The sequence below is a fragment of the Myotis nattereri genome (assembly GCF_964212035.1).
Source record: "Myotis nattereri genome assembly, chromosome: 6".
Classification (NCBI taxonomy): domain Eukaryota; kingdom Metazoa; phylum Chordata; class Mammalia; order Chiroptera; family Vespertilionidae; genus Myotis; species Myotis nattereri.
In genome coordinates, this window is record NC_138081.1 from 60,339,151 (window position 1) to 60,359,378 (window position 20,228).

Consider the following 20,228-nt stretch of genomic DNA (forward strand, 5'->3'; position numbering starts at 1 on the left):
AAGATTACCTCATATAACCTATAAAAACATAAACATACTCCAGAAAAATAACCATTATAAGTTACTGTCACTCAAGATCAAATCTTGTATGTCTTCTCAATTTCTATCTAGTTTCCAGTGAAAGGGATGGGGGCGAGAGGAGGCGAGATAAACCTAACAGGACTAGTTGATTCACAGGTTCACTTCAGACTGGCTGGACTATGTCCATGCTGTAAAGACTGGTAGGTCAATTTTATTCAATTACGATCAGGCTACTTTAGGTCTCTAGATATTTAAGATGCTTAATTCAACTCTAGCCTGGCTAGAACGAAGATCATCCAAATGCAAAACATTATGAAAGACAAATAATTATTTACTTTAGGCTAAATTTATTTCTTTCCTGGTTAACAATGGCAATACTTTTTTAAAATATATTTTTATTGATTTCAGAAAGGAAGGGAGAGGAAGAAAGAGGTAGAAACATCAACGATGAGAGAATCATTGATTGGCTGCCTCCTGTATACCCCCTACTGGGGGTCAAGCCCACAACCCCAGGCATGTGCCCTTGACAGGAATGGAACCTGGGACCCTTTGGTCTGCAGGCCGATGTTCTATCCACTGAGCCAAAACAGTTAGGGCAACAATGGCAATTATTTTAAAACACATTTTCATTTTCTTAGGGGTTCACTACCAAGGATGAGTTAAACAAGCATATAGATTTGTGGCCTTCTCTAATTTTCTTTCCTACATCCTCCTTTATCCCTCATAGCTTTTATTTCTTAGAGGAACTTTTATGACTGGTATAAGACTAATGAAATTTCAATGAGTTCCCTAATAGGTAACTTGCTTTATATAAATTTCATCTCTAACTTCTAGAAATAAAGACGGAAATTTTGTTTAATTTTTTAATAAACCATAAGATTTAAATATCCAAAGAAAAAGAAACAAAAATAGATATTTAAGCCAGCACTAACTTGTGTTTCTATTCTCTCTTGGTACTGGAGGCTTGACTTACCTAGGACTAGAGTAATACAGTTATGATGCTGGTGTAACTCATTAGAACGAGTAAGTGAAAATGGGCGATGGCTTGATAAAATTTGCTTCCCAATCTGGAAGTCAAGAGCATTAGTAGTTCACATGAGCCCACAGCAGAGACTTGCCCGGGTCTTGTCTGTGGAAAAGTATGTCTTACCGCACTTGCTTCTTCACAGCTCAGCACTCCCTGGCATTTTGATCCTTTTGCCCATTGATGCTCACTTTAGTCTGTCAAAACATCAAGGGGGAAAATCCCCAAACTGAACAGACGAATAAACACTTTTAATGTGAACAATCATATTCAGATCAACCTCTTTCAAAAAAATACAAGTCAGTGGGTTTTTTTTATCCTTAAGTAACTCAAATATTGCTATTTTTTCCGTCTGTATTAAAATGGCACTTTTCATTTTATGGACGTTAGCTAGTTATTCGCTACTTGCTTTGATTCGCCTGATCACATTGGTACCCCGTTTTTCTATTTGAGCCTTATCTCTTCTATTGCAGAATATTTGATCTTTGACTAAGTTTATCTCATTTTGTGAATAAGTCTGCTATTAATCAGTGAAAATCACAGAAGGGAAAAAGAAGCAGTGAGCACCAGTGAGATCTCACTTCAATATATGTAGCTTTTATAAGAAAACATTCATTTTTATTGTGCAATCTAAAACCATTATTGGGTGATACTAGGTCTTTTAGCATAACCAAATGAGCCGACATTCAATATGGACAGCTTACAAGAGACAAAGTATAATGCACAAATACTTCCGGCTGGTAGAATTTCAGCAGCGTGGTAATCAAGTGCAGCAAAACTTCCCTTATATCGAATAAGAATCCATAACCTCTGGATATTTTTGGTAACGTTAAGAAAAAGGTACTGCAGTCAGAAGATCAGTAATCTTTAGACTTCAAAGACTGGCTACCAGAGACCACAGTGAAATATTAGACATGAAGCCAATGAAAAACATTAACTTAGAAAGGAATGGTTTTCCCAAAAATGCAAAATTATCCTATACAGATGCTTAGTATACTAGGATCTGACAGGTTTATAATGGTAAAACAGCAGAGATAAGTGATAACATTATTTATATCTTTAGCGCCTGAAGGACACAGACTTAAAAATCAGCGGCTAGAACACCTATGACAGCTCCTGAGACAGGTTATCCTGTGCCCTACGTTCATTCCATGCCTGTGACGGCCAGTCTGAATGATAACGTGTAAGGGTGAAAACACTGACCTAGTATGTGAGTCAGAAAGTACTGGAAAAGTGACAAAACTGTATGTTATTAAATGACAAAACATATTTCGAAGCTTTATTTAAAAATCTCTCACTGTTCATTATCAAAGTTACAAGATTGTTTGCATACCAATAGACGGGACTGTAAACAGGAAATTTTCATTAAGGAAAGATGGGTTTACTGTAATTTGATCTTTTACAAAAAACTGCTGCAAGTTATTGATAACAGAATTTCTCTTTTACTTTCTTAAGTCTAATTCTCTTGAAAATTAAACCAATGTTTCCACTCCCTTGAGCTAAAGTTCAACCATGGTCACCTTAGGAAATACCCCTGTTTATTTGTTAATCAGAAATACAAATTGAGTGGCACATATTTCCATTTTCTTCTTAGGCCAAAGGTTTCGGCTTCATTATATTTTACAAGAAAACAGAAGACTTGCAGTGATCCTGTAAAGTCTTTCCTGTCGCAGCTGAGGTTTAATGACGGCAGTGGAGGAAAGCAGTGGTGATGCAAAGCAAGACCAGCCCCAGTGCCCTTATCAGACATGGAATCTTTTTCCTGTTTGGCTTGCAGCAGGGTTTCTGGTCAGGTTGCCTCCACCAAACCTGACTGAAGCAGAAGGGTAACATGCTCTGGTAAATCCTGTCATAGCTGATCCTTCAATCTGTGGGTTGTGGGATGATACTAATATGGAGAAAATTATCCGGGTAGCTCAGATGTTCACTCAGCCACTGTAGAGGTGTTTCCAACATTGGCTCAATTCCATGAATCATCACTTGATTCTTTCTTTCCCCATCTATTCCAAGAAAGAAATCCAATAATAATCAACATGACTTAAAACAGTTGAAGAAAAAAATTATCTGTCTTTTAAGAGTCCTTAGTGAATTAGATGGATTTTTACAGCTTCAACAGATTAAACCTGGTCTGTCTTCTAAGCAGGAAATGTGGACATGGAGAAAGTTCAGATGTTGCAATATATATCACCCAAAACAGAAACCTGAGGGTTACAATGAATTCTGATAAAAATTCGGTTGCTATATGTGAAAGTATTCATTCTTTCTTAATTACTGTGCTTACCTAAGATTGACGTTAGTGAAACTATAGTGGAGAAAACAGCCCACTGTACCCACTGACCAGAATTTATTTTAGCTTTACATTAAAAACTGTACTATACGACTATTAAAAATGGCGGGTACATGAAGTAGGTCATACATATTTAAAACAAATAAAATAGATATGTGAGTAGAAATCATCAAGAATAAGATTTGTGTTTAAGAAGATGTTTAATAAAACAGATGGGAGCTGTAGGTTAATTTTCAATAAAGTTGTTCAAATACATATCAGAAAGTTTTAGAGACATTATTAGAATAAGAGTTAAAGTTTTAATGAGAAGGAACTGAGAGTCTGACTCAGGAACTTCTGTTTTAGTCATGAAACCTGATTGACTTTTGTTAACACCCATTCACTAATTAAAAGGGTACTGTCATTCACACTTTTCTTTTAAATTCAAATTTTATTACAAATTAAATTTAAGGTTAGTTTTACTTCTTTTATGATTTTGGGATGATGTTCTGACACTCTTTAAAGTAAACAGAAGCACCTAGGAAAACAAAGAAAGCAAAACCAAACTCCTCTTTTGGGGGGAAAAAAAGGAAAAGAAAGAAACCGTGTCACTCTTTTAGTACAATTCTTGATTTGTCACTTCAAAATAAAATATCTAAACCTCTCAGTCTCCTGGAGACAGAAGACAACAAGGAAAGAGGGAATTAATGGAACCACATGAGAGGGAAATACCCTACTTTCCCCCCATTTTGCTCTGTTCAAAATGACTTTTGCATCTCTAGTGCTCTAATGTCTAGGCAAAACAGGCTAATGATGTATGGTGGAAATGGCTTGGCTGGCACCTGAAACAAGAGACCCTTTTAAAGAAATATTTAAACTTCCTGTTAGAGGCAGCACAAGTCCTGGGAGGTGACAGTCAACAGATTGACAATAAGAGAGGGTACAAAAACACTACAGAGAATTGATAAAAGAATGCCAAAAATACAAACTTAACACACTATCAATTCCCCAAACAGCCAAATAAAAATTCCAAACAAACTCCCAAATCACTGTCATAGTTTAAAAGATTAAGCTATATACAGAATACTATAGAAAGCAGGTTATTAGTCCTTTGAGAAGATTGAAAATGTTGGTATTCAAATGGATACACCCTCCGCCATCTGGAATGATTCATACTTCGTAAATTCTAGATTGCCAAACTTTACTGTATTAAATCTTTCTTAGAATATTTGAAAACATTTCCGGTGTAGTTCTCTTTATATTCTTATTATATATTTCTTTGAAATATTTTAATATTCTCAGAATCTTCCTCCTACTTAGCACTGAGTCAAAAAATGAAAGAGCATTGGTATAAGAGTAAAAGTTCCTTATCTGTAAAGTTTTTCCTTAAACCAGAGTCACTTTTGGATATTCTGAAACCGAGTAGAAGAAACAAATTACAACTCAGTATCCAAAATACTCTGCCTAAAGTAGTTAAATGTGGGAGCAAACATAGTGTGTGTCTGAAAGGCAAAAGACTAGCCCTGCTACCCAAAAGGATACTCGGAGTTTAAGTTGTACAACAGAAGCTGGAGAACATAAACACGATTCAAACACTGTATAACAAACCCAATAAATCACATTATCACAACCCTGAATAGGCAGCACTGATTCTATGCTTTAATTTTAGGCCACTTTTAATCTGCAACTTAAAAAAGTGTCACTGACTAAATTTAGACAACGAAGGAAGTGGATCTAGTTATATCCTTCAACACAACAGTTTAAAATGTTACATATATTATTTTGGTAATAGTAGTTACAGATTCTCTCTTATTCATCACTGTATGCCCCCCATAGTGCCTAGCACCTTAATAACTAGTCAATAAAGGTTTTCAGGGCTTGGATAACTTTGCTGCTGGTAAAATACACTGTCACAATAAATTTTTTGAGACTAGCTTTTGATGGCTAGCAGGACTATATAGAAGAGCCCTACCTATACACACTGTTGGTTATTACAACAACAAAAAGTCAAAATGTTTCCAGATAAGCCAAGACGTAAGTATATATGCTATCACCTAAACTCATGCTACCATAAATAACAGCAAAGCATGACTGTACTGTTGGGACAGAGGGAAAGGTCTCCTTAGCCCTTTAGTTGTAATACAAACAACATACAGCAGATTAATAGGAGAAAATGAAAATTTTAATATGGGGAATTCATATAAGCATGAAAACTCCGAAGATAGTGAGTGAGGCAACATTGGGTATATATGACACTTTGAGGTAAAAGAGAAAAGGGGAGATGGGGAACTAGATTTCAGAATGGGTGATTTACAGGTAGCTGAGGAAGCATGTGGTAGCAAATTCCTGCTAGGCAACTGGGAAACAATGGGACACAAGGGTATCTAGCCAAACTTGGTGGTCTTCCTGACCAGTGCTAGCAGGGTGCACATTCTTAAGGTGATTAAGTCAAGGCTCCCTTCCTAAAGCAGGAATCTAAGCAAAAGGGGAAGTAAAAAACTTCCCAAGTTTGTTGGCCTTTAATGATTTCAGTGTGAAATAAACTGCATGCCAGGGTGGCACATTTTGGGGATGCTCTCTCCCAACTCCCACAATACATTCTGCTAATATCAGAAAAAACAAAATGGAATGGTGAAAAATTGGCAGAGGTTTCTTTTTTTCCTAGCAGTAGAAAGGAAACACTTGATGATATTGCTAAAGTAAATCATGTTTTTGGTAAATATGCCTTTGTGTTTCAAAATGCGAATCTAGAATTTAATACTTGGGGATAAGAAATATGTCACTTCAAAGCAAATGACTCAGGAGAAAAATGTTACTCCACACTTCACCCACTCAGATTCTTTTTGAAAGTTAGTTTGATGCTTTAAAGGAGGCAAACACTGAGATGGTAATTAAGTGAACTAGTTCTATATAAAATTCTCTCAGACAGCGCACTTTTTGGGGGGTAACTTTGATTTCAATATAATTTCAAACATATGGAAAAGTTGCAAGAATAGTATAAGAAATTGCTCTTCACCCAAATTCATCATCAATTTTTTACATTTTGTCCATTTGCTTTATCATTCTGTGTATATGTAATTATTTTCTTAATCATTTGAGAGTAAATTAGAAGCCCTGAACCCATTACCCCTAAGTATTTTAATGTGTACCTTCTGTTATCAAAATAAAAATATTTTAACATTGATATTAAAGGGACCAAAGTTTTCCTATCCTAATATTGCTTTTTGGGATATTGATTTTAAGCTGGTTATTAGGAAACAAGACTCATGCCTTGGCTGGTGTGGCTCAGTTAGTTGGTCATCCATGCACCAAAGGGTCACAGGTTTGATTCCCCATCAGGGCAAATGCCCGGTTGCAGACTCAATCCCTGGTAAGGGGCATGCAGGAAGCATGGATGCTCTGCTCTCACACTGTTTCTTTCCCTGTTTCTCTCCCTTTCCCTCTCCCTCTCCCTCATTCTCTCTTTAAAAACCAATTAAAGAAAGAAGGAAACAAACAAACAAACAAGACTCAGAAAGAACACCTGACATTCCCCTTTCCAGCCTGAGATTCAGATGGAAGACCTGCTCCGGGAAGGAAATCTCAGCATGCCGCCCTGGCCTAATTGGATTTAAGTCTGACAAATAGGAAGACTCCAGAGACACCCCTCCCCCACCCCCCACTCTGTGTACTATTACTTTCTGAGTTGCCTAGCAGGAATGTATTCGGCACTTTCTTGATACCTGTAAATTGCCCATTTTCACTTTTAAAGTCTAAAACCACTGTTCCCCCTTTTCTCTTTTGTCCTAAATGAGATATATACCCAAACCTGCCTCGCTGTCTTTGGAATTTTCATGCTTATGTGAATTTCCCTTATGCACGCATTAAATTTTGACTTTCTCCTATTAATCTGCTGTATGTTGTTTGAATTATTAGCCCAACTAGAAGAACTTAGGTGAGAGGAAAAAGTACTTCTTGTAACCTCCACAATATAATCTATATAATAAAAGCCTAAGCGACCATTATAGCAGAACAACCAGAACAACCGGTCACTATAATGCGCACTGACCACCAGGAGACAGACGCTCAACACAGGAGCTGCCACCTGATGGTCAGTGTGCTCCCACAGGAGCTCAGCCAAAAGCTGAGCTCATGGCTGGCAAGCACAGTGGCGATGGTGGGAGCCTCTCCCGCCTCCGCAGCAGCGCTAAGGAGCAGTGAGCCAAGCGGTAAGGAGCAGCGAGCAATAAGGAGCAAGGGGTCCTGGACTGCAAGAGGAATGTCCTCTGAGGAGTCCTGGACTGCAAAAGGGCGCAGGACGGGCTGAGGACAACCCCCCCGCCCCCCAACCAGTGCATGAATTTCATGCACTGGGCCTCTAGTATTATGTAATAATTTCAAATTTTATCAACATTCACCATTACTTTCACTCCAGTCTAGGATCTAGTCTAGGAACCACACATTACACTTAATTTTCACTTCTCTAAACTCTGGACAGTTTTTAGCATTTTGTAATCTTAACCACTTTGAAGAGTACATGTCATTATTTTATAAAATGTCAACAGCAATTAAAAAAAATTCTCACCCGAGGATATGTTTTTATTGATTTTCAGAGAAAGAGGAAGAGGAAGAGAAACATGGATCAATTGCCTCCCATATGCACCTGACCCAGGATTGAACCTGAAGCTGAGGTATGTGCACTGACAGGGAATCAAACCCACAACTTTTTGGAGTATGGGATGATGTTCCAACCAACTGAGCCACTCGGCCAGGTGTCCACATAGCAATTTTTAAGCTAATTATTTTAATTAATCTTGTAAATATAAAAACAGTCATCCATAAATCCTTTGGGTTTGTGACTTAAGGAAAAGGACAGAAACAAATGTCAAAGTTTTGTATTTTCTTTAGGTAGAGATGGAATTCAGTTCACTTAAAGAGATCATATATCAATAAAGAGACAATCAGAATAAAATTTCATTTCTTATATGTATCTCACTTTTAAGTCCAAGTATTATGAAATAAGATTGAAATGTATCATAATTTTGTATTATCACCAACAGCCTGATAAAAACAAATTCAATTCTGAACTAGCATCTACTTTAAAGCATTTTTATTCTTTTTAATCCTCACCTGAGGATATGTCTTTTTTTTAAAATTGATTTTTAGAGAAGGAGGAAGGGATAGGGAAAGGGAGAGAAACATCGATGTGAGAGAGAAACATCAATCAGTTGTCCACTGCATGTGCCCTGATCTGGGATCAAACCCACAACTTAGCATGTGCCCTGACCAGGAATCAAACCTGCAACCCTTTGGGGCATGGGATGACGCTCCAACCAACTGTGCCCCCAGGTCAGGGCTATCAGCACACTAGTTTCAAATTAGTAGGCAAATCACTTAACCCTCTGAGTCTGTTTCCTCATCTTAGAGTGTGGATAAAGAATTCTAATCTTCAAGGTTGCATGAAGGTTTAAATGGGAAGCCAAGTAAAGAAATCAGCACAGGGTTTGGAAATAGTAGGTATTCAAAAACTGAGTGACTTCCTTCCTTTCTTCCCCATTCCTTCCTTCCTCTCACTCCCTAAAAAAATAAGTGTCAAATATATTACTAATAGTGAAGACAGAAGATCAGTTTTTGAAAGGTCATGGTTTAGTATCAAGTAAACACTCCCTATAATTCTCTTCCTGAACACAAAGTTATGAGAATAACTGTTTTACTGCTAACATTCAAAAGGCTATAATTTGGCCTCATATTAATATATACTCTGCATATTATTATGCAGTATGGCACATGAATTTTATGAATGTGTTAAGACAAAAAGTGACAGCATCAAAAATCTAAAGACTCAATCATTATGAAAATAACAGAATGAATGACATTTTAAAAAATTCCTCAAGTGTTGTAAACCCTCTGGATTAAGCCAGTAGTGCTCCCAACATGTATATTCGGTAGAGCACGCCATGACAAGTCAAATGAGCCCTATTGTACTATGATTATGTTGCTTAATACGTCTTAGGTAAGGTTCTTATTTTCTTAAAAGATGAAAACATTCTTGGAAGGTTGGGGGGGGGGGGGGGTACAACTTCCAAAATTTTTGTTATACATTTAAAAACTATTATTTGAGAACTCACAGTATGTGATGAATCTGTCTTTTGGAGATTTCTATTAGCAATGGCTCATAGCCTTCCCCATCCTAATCTACATTTTAACCCTTATTTTTTAGCCAATTTTCAACAAGGAATATGACCTAAATGTCTTTAAAAATAGGTCACTTGAGATTCTAGAGAGAGGCATAAGTTTCATTCTTACCATTAATAAGTATACTAAATATGTGAAATCTCTGAATTTAAAGGAAGCTAAAGAAATGGCTGGTATATCTTCATGGGAAAATGATTTTAATCAGAAAATTTCAGTTTAAATAAAGAACTTTCTTTTTTAGTTCACACTTGTGAATATGGAATAATAGAAATCTAACACTACACACTGTAACTACGTTTTTAGCTTTGTGGCTTCACATTTACATTTTATAATTCACCAGAAAATGACTTGGTTTGCTCTTTTGAAATGTGTGATGCTGAAGGTAGAACTTCTAAATAATACTGAATATTTCTGAAAAAGTTTTAAACAAATAAAGAGATGAGCCTTTTGATTACCACTGGTCTGAACAATTTTGTTCTGTCTGACAGATTCTGTAACCTCTGATATGTTCATTAGTAAAATGCCAACTAATTGAATCCATCGACATGAAAAACCACAGGCTGAAATCTGAAGTGCATACATCATGTTGAAGGATTTTGACTCAGCCTCGCGGTAATAGTCAGTGAGGTCAGGTCAAAGAGGGTTAAACCAAGTCAGGATATAGCCAAAGGAATACATCAAACGCTGATTTTAAAAGGGCAATTAATCTTAGACAGAAATGCTTCCTGGGGAATGAGATCTCAATCTTAAGAGCACACTACATGATGTAGCAGTAAAAATGAACATATACAAGCTTACAGAGCTTTTATCCTATGATCACAAACAGAAGGAGAGTGCTATTTATCAGAGAAATACAAACTCATTTAAAAATACTTACATTAACTTCTTCCGGATCTATACTCACTTAGCCATATAGGTCTTAATGAACATGTATTATCACAGTTAATATATACTACATATTTCTTTCAATACATAAACTTTATATATTTTAAAAAATTATTTCTGCTTATATTCCCAGAGCCTTGACTATTAACATTTTATACAAGATTTTCAAAACATGGCCATGTAATTTTCATTGATTTTTGCTTATAACCTTTGTATTTCATAATGAGGATATAACCCAAAATTTAATCTAAAAAAACCCCCATATAATTAGCTATAATTATAAATAGGACACTGTATTAAATTAAGTAAGACCACTTAAATAAACTAAAAGCCTCCTAACAATAAAATAAAAATGTGGTAAAAGTTAGAAATTACAACTTTTTCATTTACTCCCCTACCCCTCCTACAATTTTGAAAATACAGGTTCAAATGCTTTGATCTGGTTTCATAAAACAACCAGTAATTCCAGTTGGGTATAATAAAGCCCATTAATATTTGTCAAGTATGGATAATAGAATAGTTCAGAATTGTTTCATTTAAAATATAGGTGATAATTTCACAGTTTGATACATGGCCAGACTGAGATTGCACAGGACTTATTTTAATGAAGAGATGACTAGCTTTTAATCACCTGCATGTGTTATTATCTTGTTACGGGAATTTTGTTTTCTAGTGCTAAAGGTGAAATATTAATTGTGCAAGTGTCTGTTTCCACTTCTAAGAAGCCATGTTAATTCATTTAACTTCTTGAGATTTAGGTAAAGAACAATAATTGAGGGAAATCAGAGGCATCTTCTGACAGGTCCAGTAACCTCATCTTCATTAATGGAGAATAACAAAAATAATCAGTTTATTACTTCCTTGATTTTAGAAGACATATGTCAATGGATTAACTCACTAACAGATTCTAGATCACCACCAACATTAGTCCATATTACCCATGTGTTCAGACAAAGCACAGAGATGGAGGGAAAATAAAACAGTCAAGGCAAAGAATTGGACTCACTTTAGTTTACAATTTTGTGGCATAATGATAAACTCAAAAAGAGAAAATATAATTATCAAGTTAAAGCTAAGCCTAACAAATTGCTTTTGTCAAACTTGAATACTGATTTTTGCTCCTGAGGGCTACATATGAAAACCTTTTTGAATTCCCACTGTGTATAACACTGTATCTTTTTTAAAATATAAAATACACATTCAATGAGGAAGAAAAAACAACGAAGAGCAGAATGTGTTAATATGAAACTGAAAGGGTGAAGCTCCCATTAGGGACCAGTGACCCAGTCCCACATGTTGGGCTCAATATCTCAGCAAAATTACAAAAGGGTGAAAAGCTAGAAACTTCAAATCAATGTGTGTTCCGTGGCTTAGTCTTCAATAAAAAACTTTCACTATCAGACAACATTTTCAGACCTCTAGCCTTAAGATTTTACTTTTAATACATTTTGACAAGTAAATGATAATAGAACTGGCCATAGTAACTATGGAGATGCCGTAGCTTATTTCTTCCTTAACAAAGCCCATCTCCAGCATTTCTAATCATGTCCAGAAATTAATTTCTAAAAAAAGTAACTATCAAGGCACGGAAGTCTTGCCATACAGAGTTCGTCATACATTTACATCTCTGTGCATAGGACAAACATCAATAAGTATTTGTCTCTGCATAGTAGGTTTATTAAAAAAACCCACCACCACCACAACAAAAAACATTTATTTGAGAAAAAAAATACTAACCAACTCATAAGAAAACAACAATAACGGAAAGTGTTCACTGTAAAACCTTGCAATGATATGATTATAAAATCTCATTTAAACAAACTTAATTCATTTAAACACATACTATGAGGTAGGTAGTAGGAAACATCCTCACTTTATAGAATAAGAAACCTGGATACATTAAAGAAAAAACAAAACCCATTACTGAAATGATCTTCCAAATAAAAAACTGTGAAGATACAAAAAGATATTAGAATGAAAACAAATTCTAAAATGAGTGAAAAAAGAATTATTGAAATTGTAAACCATTATTACTTTTACTCCTAAACCCTAATTCTGATGAGGGTTGTAGGTTCTGTGTTTCTGTGTCACAAGTTTTTAAATGGAAATGCCATGTCTTTGGGGGACAGTGCCATTATGCACTGTCTATTGCTGGTTCAAACTTCAACTAGAAGGATCTGCCTTAGATGAATAACATGAGATTTAGATATTTCTTTGCTCTAATTGCTTTATGTCTGACAAAAAAATTATTATAACCCTCAACAGCTAACTCACTTTATAAACAAAATCTAACCGTATTATATAGAGCAAAGGAGGGAAATTATCTTTTCTTACTTTTTGTAAAAACTATTCTGTGGTTTCTCATAAAGCCTATAAAAAAATAAAGCAATATAATATTGCCTTGGCAGCATGGCTCAGTGGATGGGTGTCAACCTATGAATCAGGAGGTCACAGTTCGATTCCTGGTCAGGGCACATGCCCGGGTTGTAGACTCGGTCTCTAGTATGGGGTGTGCAGGAAGCAGGCGATCAATTATTCTCTCTTTCACTGACGTTTCTATTTCTTTCTCCTTCTCCCTTCCTCTCTGAAATCAATAAAAATATATTTTTTTAAAAATAAAGCAACATAAATAACAAATTAGTATGCCTAAATGGGATATTATGACTCCCTTTGCTTAAAGTTGTTAAAATGATCTTCCAATGTACTAATTAGGCAAAAAAATAGGTCGAACTTAAGTCACTTAGTTCCTCAGTAATTTCCCCACATTTCTAACCTCACTGAAAATTTTCTTCATATTTACAGGAGATAAGTAGAAAACTATGGCTAGTCCTCAACAAATAGAGACTATTTAGACCAAATATTACTCCTTAACCAGCTCCTGGGTAGCTGGTGAAGGACTCCACCTCTACAGTGGTCATTTGGTTTGTTGATCTGGTTCCTCCTTTTCATCTGTCTAATTTCTGTGCACCTTTTTAAGACTTAGCTCAGTCTCACTACTTCTCCAGAATGGATAAAACAGCAATTCTAGGTGCTTTCTACTATTCTTTGCATATCTCTAGTACTGTACACACCACATCTGTGTACCTTTCTGTCCACTCCAACTGGACCAAAGTTTCTTAAAAGTTGGGACTATGTCTTACACATCTTAATATCGCCAGTGCCAGAAGACAGTAAAATGCAAAGAAATTTAATGATGAATAATGAAATTTACAACTTCAATTGGAAACCAAAAATTAAAATGGTTGGGAAGGGCCTCAAGGTAAATAAGTTCCCAGGCAGCAGGGCAGAAATGAAAATGAAAAAAGGCAAGTGGCTACAGGATTATAATTGTCAGTAAGAATTATGCAGGGAATCCTTATTAATTTGCCATGGAATGTAAGCTTTTCCTTACACATACAATCCATTTGTAAAATATCCCTATGAATTCTGGATTGAAACAGCCCATCTGTTATGGAGAATTATTCAAAGCATGGACAGACATTTTTATTCTCTTAAGCCTAACCTACTAGGTTTTTATACATTACAATTAGAAAACTGGGAAATGAAATATGACTGGGCAAAGCTTACAGGTGTTCAGTATTCTCCCAAGTAAAAGAATACAAGTTATGGGCTTTAACTTCTGCTGTTTTTTGTCGATATGTTGTGTGATTTTTTTAATGTTAATGAACAAAGAAAAAAATTCACTTCAGGTCTCATACAGAAGCTTAGCTCTGAGTCATTTTAACTAAAGCTAACACCACAGAAAAAATTTACCTGAGCTCACCTTTGATTACTTCCTGTTACCTCTAACTTGGCTAACTCCTCTAGTCACTTATAAAACAACAAAAAGAAACACACAAAGCATCATTAGTTACTCCACAAGAACAATGACCTAAAGCACGTCCTCATAATTAGTATATTCTAACTTCATGTGATGAAATAAAGGCAAAATTCCTTCATGCATGAATAATTTCTTAAAGGAGTAGTAGACAATGCTGCCACATAAGTTTTATGAAGTACTTTCTCTGTCATCTGATGATAGCCAGTTCTTATCCAAACACACCCAATCTTAAAGTCTTTCGCTTTCAACCTAAGTTGGGTGCAGATGTTTCAAAATGCTTCACGTTTAACAATGCCACAGGCGTACTGAACCAGACAGTAAACAATTCTTGACTGAAATAGTGACCTGTTTTGAATACTCCCCACAGATCCAGAAATGACAGTTATTTTCCAATATGAGGTGACAAAAGAAAGAGGCAAATAAAAGTTTTTTCCAAAAATACTTGTATTAGAATGTGGCCTCCTCCTGGTATGAAACAAATGTACCTCAAAAGTATAGGTGCTATTTATAGCATTTCAATTATGTCTGTATGGCGTGTGTGTGTGTGTGTGTGTGTGTGCTTGCTTGTGCATGTATGTTCCCCACCAATATAAGCATGTAACAATCTGGGTGTGAAGACTGTTACATAAAGATATCCACCTATTGCAACTGAAATCACCTAAAAGGCAGGTCTGTGGATTAAAGTTATGAATGGCTACCTCACCACTCCCCTTCAAAAAAATGCATGGGAAGTCACACTGTGTATTCTTTAGGAACAGATGTACTTGTAGGACATGCTAAAAATTTAGAAGAGAATAAAAACTCTTTAAAAGAATAAAAGGCCTCCCAAATTTGTGTACCATTCTTGTATAGGGCTGTGCTAACCTTGCATGTACTGTGCGGGATGTAGGATGGCAAAACAGCACAAAGGTGCATTTTGTCAGCTCAAAGCATGTGACCGCTTTTCATTTAAATGCCTGAATGTCACAGGCACCATTTTAAAAAATTCCACAAGAGTGGTCAGAATCACACAGGAACTCTAAAATAACAAAATGAACAAAATCAATATAGTAGAAGTTCAGGTTCTTAAGATCATACCAGGAAATATTATAAGAGAGAACAGCACATAGGTGAGATTAGGTACTAAACACAAAACAGAATAAAGAGACAGGAAAAAGCAAACATTTCAAAATGTTATTTTAAACTAAACAAAAAGTTAAAAAGTTTAAAAAGTGATAATGAAAATAAATGGTAGCATAGTAAAGTGGAAAAAAAACAATGAACCAGGAGATGGAGATGACCTGAGTTCTAAACCTAGTTCTGCAAATAAGTAGTAAGAAACTAATAACAAATCATCTAAAATAAGAAAATGAACAAATAACTCTAAGGTTCTTTAAAGATGTCAAACACAAAATTAACACCCAACCAATTTCTTCCTGCTCTTTAGTAAGTCTTCCTGCATCATTCTGTGTATTTGTTGACAAGTATGCTGCTGGCTGGGGGGTAGATCATTACAGCAGAACAATTTTCTTCCAAAGTTTTAGTTTCATTGTGATGTTCTCATTCAATAGTCAAGGATCTTATAAAGATGTATTATTTTAAATGACAATGTTTTGAGAGTAGACTGTCAAAAAAATGAGAAAAGAAAAAATAAGGTAGCCATTTGAATATTAAGCTATAACTTACAATTTATTTTTATTTTTTTAAAATATATTTTATTGATTTTTTACAGAGAGGAAGGAAGAGGGATAGAGAGTTAGAAACATCAATGAGAGAGAAACATCTATCAGCTGCCTCCTGCACACCCGCCACTGGGGATGTGCCCACAACCAAGGTACATGCCCTTGACCGGAATCGAACCCGGGACCCTTCAGTCCGCAGGCCGGTGCCCTATCCACTGAGCCAAACTGATCAGGGCTATAACTTACATTTTAATTACTCTTAATTAATGAAGGCATTTTTTTTTCAATGTTCTTTAAAATACTACGAAGTACTCAAGAAAAAGAAAAAAAATATACAGTACAGAGAAATGAATAAATGAAAGCCAATGCTTGCAGTGAGGTATGAGGCTCACATCCCATCTCTGTTAGCAATAAAAATGATTAATCTCTTAATCATACTTCAAATGGAAAAACTAGTCTATATTCTCAAATCTTCAAGAAAGTAGCAAAACAGACAGGAAATAGGGGTTGTTTGTGTGTGTGTGTGTGTGTGTGTGTGTGTTTAAATCCTTACAGCACGGAGAAAATAAACTGGAACAGTGAGTATTCCTAAATCACTAACAGTTACAGAGAATACCCCAATCAAAATTTCTGTAACTTGACTTCAAAAATAAAAAAAAGTCTATCTCTGTAAGTACAGGAAAACAGCAATATTGGTTGTCTCTGTAGAGGGGAACTGGATTAGGGCTTCGTGAATAAAAGTTGAAAAGAAACTTTACTCTAAATTCTTTTAAGTACATTTTGATTTCAGAACTACATATTTTCTATCAGAAAATGATTTTTAAATTATTAACAGAATACAACACATAAAAGCTTTGATAATAGGACTTATCAAATTTAAATATTTTACTCTTTCAAAGAAAATTTAAAAACCAGACCCAGACTAGGAAAAAATTACAAATCATATCTGATAAGGACTTATATCCAGAATATATAAATAACTCTCAAAATTCAGTAATAAGAAGACAAATAATCTATAAAAATTTGAGGAAAAGGTGTGAATAGATATCTCATTACAAATGTCTAGTACATGAAAACACACTCAACTAACTATATGCTAATAAGAATATAAAGAAACTAGAACTCCCAAACATTGCTGGAATGACTGTAAAATGGTATAGCCAGTTTGGAAAAGTTTAGCAGTTTCTTAAAAAGTTTAATATAAATGTACCCTACTACCCAACCATCCCACTCTTAGGAATCAATCTATCCAAGAAAAATGAAAACATATGTCCACACAGTGATCTGTATGCAAACGTTCATAGCAGCATTATTCATAAGGGTGAAAAAGTGGTAGAAAACAAAAAGAGAATAAAAGGGGAAAAAAAGTGAAAAGGTGGAGCCTGGCCAGTGTGGCTCAGTGGTTTAGAGTCAACTTATGAACCAGGAGGTCACAGTTTGATTCCCGGTAAGGGCACATGCCTGGGTTGTGGGCTCAGTCCCCAGTGGGGTATGTGCAGGAGGTAGCCAATGAATGATTCTATTCCTCTCCCCTTCCTCTCTGTAATCAATCAATCAATATATATGTATATGTATTGAAAAAGTAAAAAGGTTGAAACAATCTAAATGCCCACCAATTGGTGAATGAATAAATAAAATATAGTATATATACCCAGTGGACTACTACAAAGGAATTAAAAAAAGAGAAACTACTGAATCACACTACAAATGGGATGAAACCGAAAACATTATGCTAACTGAAATAAAGCAATCACAATTTTGTGTGATTCCGTATATGTGAAATATCCAGAAGAGGCAAATTACAGAGACAAGAAGCAGACCAGTAGTTTCCTACAATTGACAGTGAGCCCAGATTAGCTGCAAACAAGCAAAACGAAACTGAGGTGATAGGAATGTTCTAAAACTAGATTGCAGTGATGAATGAACAACTCAATAAATTTACTAAAAGTAAAAATCATTAAACTGTCAAGAAATTATTTAATTGAAACTCTTACTGAAAACTAAAATTACACAGTAATGAAAATAGATTAAGATTGGAAGACAGTATGCTATGATTTAATGATCATAAATAACATTTCAGGTAATGACACAAAGAAAGAATTCAGTAATTGAAATTTTGAGTAAACACTTAACCCAGCATTAGAAATATGAGGGAGTGCAAGGCATCATCAAAAACCTTAACTATATGGTCTAGTAGAATATTAGTACACTCATGACAAATGACAGCAAGACCTAATAATATATTTATAAACTCTTAAACCAATAAAACCTGTTCAATTTCAATAATTCTGAGTATTGGTCAATAATGTTTTGTTTAAATCAATCTCTGTTGGTATTTTAGATGCCCCCTCGTCCCCTGCCCTCATTAAACCTTTGTGCAATTCAGAAGTGCTAGATACACACAGGAATGCCAGAAAAGGCGGGCATATTTGATTAAGAAAAACAAACATTTTATTTTACTACCTCTTATTCCTTCAGAATGAAGAAACACAGTGGAAGATTAAAAATAGTATTTACCAGAACTGAATTTACAAATGAGAGGCCCAGGAAACCAAAGATGTGGTAAAGGGATAATTTAAGAACAATGTATTTTATTTGGCCAAAGAGAGTCAATTCCTTATTTTATTAGTGTCAGTAATTTATAAAATAAATTAAATATTAAGTGCTTCTGTTTCAAAAGACTTTTCCCTAGAAGATAATGAAAATTTCTTCTGGCCCAGCTTACATGGGTCAGTGGTTGAGCTTCCACCCAGGAACCAGGAGATCACTGGTTCAATTCCTGGTCATGGCACATGCCAGGGTTATGGACTCGATCCCCTGCGGGGTAGGGCGGGTAACGGTAGAGGGCGCGGGAGTGCAGGAGGCAGCCAATTGATGATCTATGTTATTGTTTCTATCTATCTCTCTCCCTGTCTCTAAAAAAATCAATAAAAACATATTTTAGAAAAAAGAATTCTTCCTGAGGTAACTAGTAAAGTTATAACTGCAGAATGCTTACGTTTACCTCAGTAACAAAGAGAAAGGAAAGAAATATTTTACTACGGCTAATTATATTACCTTCAGGAGCAATCGCAGAAGGACAGACTTCTTTGAGGAGATCTCCTAAAGTATGCAATTGTCCATCTGTAGCCACAGGACGAAAAAGCTTCTGAATGAAAGGTCGTTCAGTCGTTGTCTATTTGAAAATGAAGAAAGAATTCAAACAATTAAGTCTTTGTTACTACGAATAACAAGTTAATAGATCAGAAATTTAAAGCTTGCTGTAGATTCCTTTGGATACAGTACAATCAGAAACATACATCATCAATGTGGTATTATTGCCCAGAATGCTTAACATAAAGTCGAGTAAATCTAGCAATGAGGAAACAATCAAACCCAGACTGTGCAATGCTCAAAAAACGACTGGCCTAGATGCCTCAAAAAAGTTTTCAGAGGCAATAAAAAATAAAACAAAAACAATACAAAAACATTAAAAGAGACTGACAAGATATAACAATTAAATACAAAAAATAAACCTTGACTAAATACTGGATTGGAGAAGAAAAATTTAAAATTCAGCTATAAAAGATGTTTTTTGGAATAACTTGGGAAATGAGGAATAAAAATTAGACAACTTCATTAAATTAATGTCAAATTTCTTAGGTGTCAAAATTGTGGAAGGGAAGGGAAAGCAAATGTAGAAAAATGTTAACTACTGGTGAATCTAGATGAAGGATATATATTGTTTTAGTTGTTTTATTATTTTATCTTCTCTATATGTTAAAAAATTTTCAAAATAGTAAATACAGCAAGAGTTATTAGCACTATGTCTTAACTTATTGCTAATTAATTTTAATATTTCACCCACTTTTATAATTAAGTTTCATTTTCCTAAACTACCTCTACAGGAGCATGTCAATGATGATGGAAACGTCATCATGACACAGAGTGCAGAAGAGCTCTGGAATCAGCCAGTCTACTAACTGAAGTATTATTTATGAGCTCTATGATCTTGTACCCAGTTTCTTCAGAAATCTGGGACATTCCCTATTGCTTTTTTAAAAAATATGTATTTTTATTAATTTCAGAGAAGGGAGAGGGAGAGACAGATAGAAACATCAATGATGAGAGAGAACCATTGATTGGCTGCCTTCTGCATGCCCCACACTGGGGATTGAGCTGAAATCTGGGCACATGCCCTGATGAGTAATTCAAACCGTGACCTTCTGGTTCATAGGTCGACGCTCAACAAGTGAGACATGCCGGTCAGGCAATTCCCTATTTCTTAAGTTTGTGTGGGAATAATTAAGGAATTGTGCCAAGCACAGAGTAAGTTAATAAATAAATAAATATATGATAAAGAGAATAAAAATAACCTCCTCCCCTTGTTATTTTATT

At 35.3% G+C, this 20,228-nt stretch overlaps 1 protein-coding gene across 2 annotated transcripts in view; it reads right to left on the minus strand.

Annotated features, from left to right (window-relative positions):
- Nucleotides 1–2,290: 2,290 nt before the first annotated feature.
- The window catches only part of ATG5 (autophagy related 5), a 124,307-nt gene continuing 106,369 nt past the window's right edge, over nucleotides 2,291–20,228 (minus strand). For both annotated transcript variants that reach the window (XM_081094170.1, XM_081094169.1), the window contains 2 exons: nucleotides 18,909–19,026; nucleotides 2,291–3,045 (listed from right to left, as the gene is read on the minus strand). In XM_081094170.1, the coding sequence (XP_080950296.1) occupies nucleotides 2,909–3,045; nucleotides 18,909–19,026 (255 nt within the window). In that variant the 3' untranslated portion in view covers nucleotides 2,291–2,908. The remainder of the gene's footprint in view (nucleotides 3,046–18,908; nucleotides 19,027–20,228) is intronic.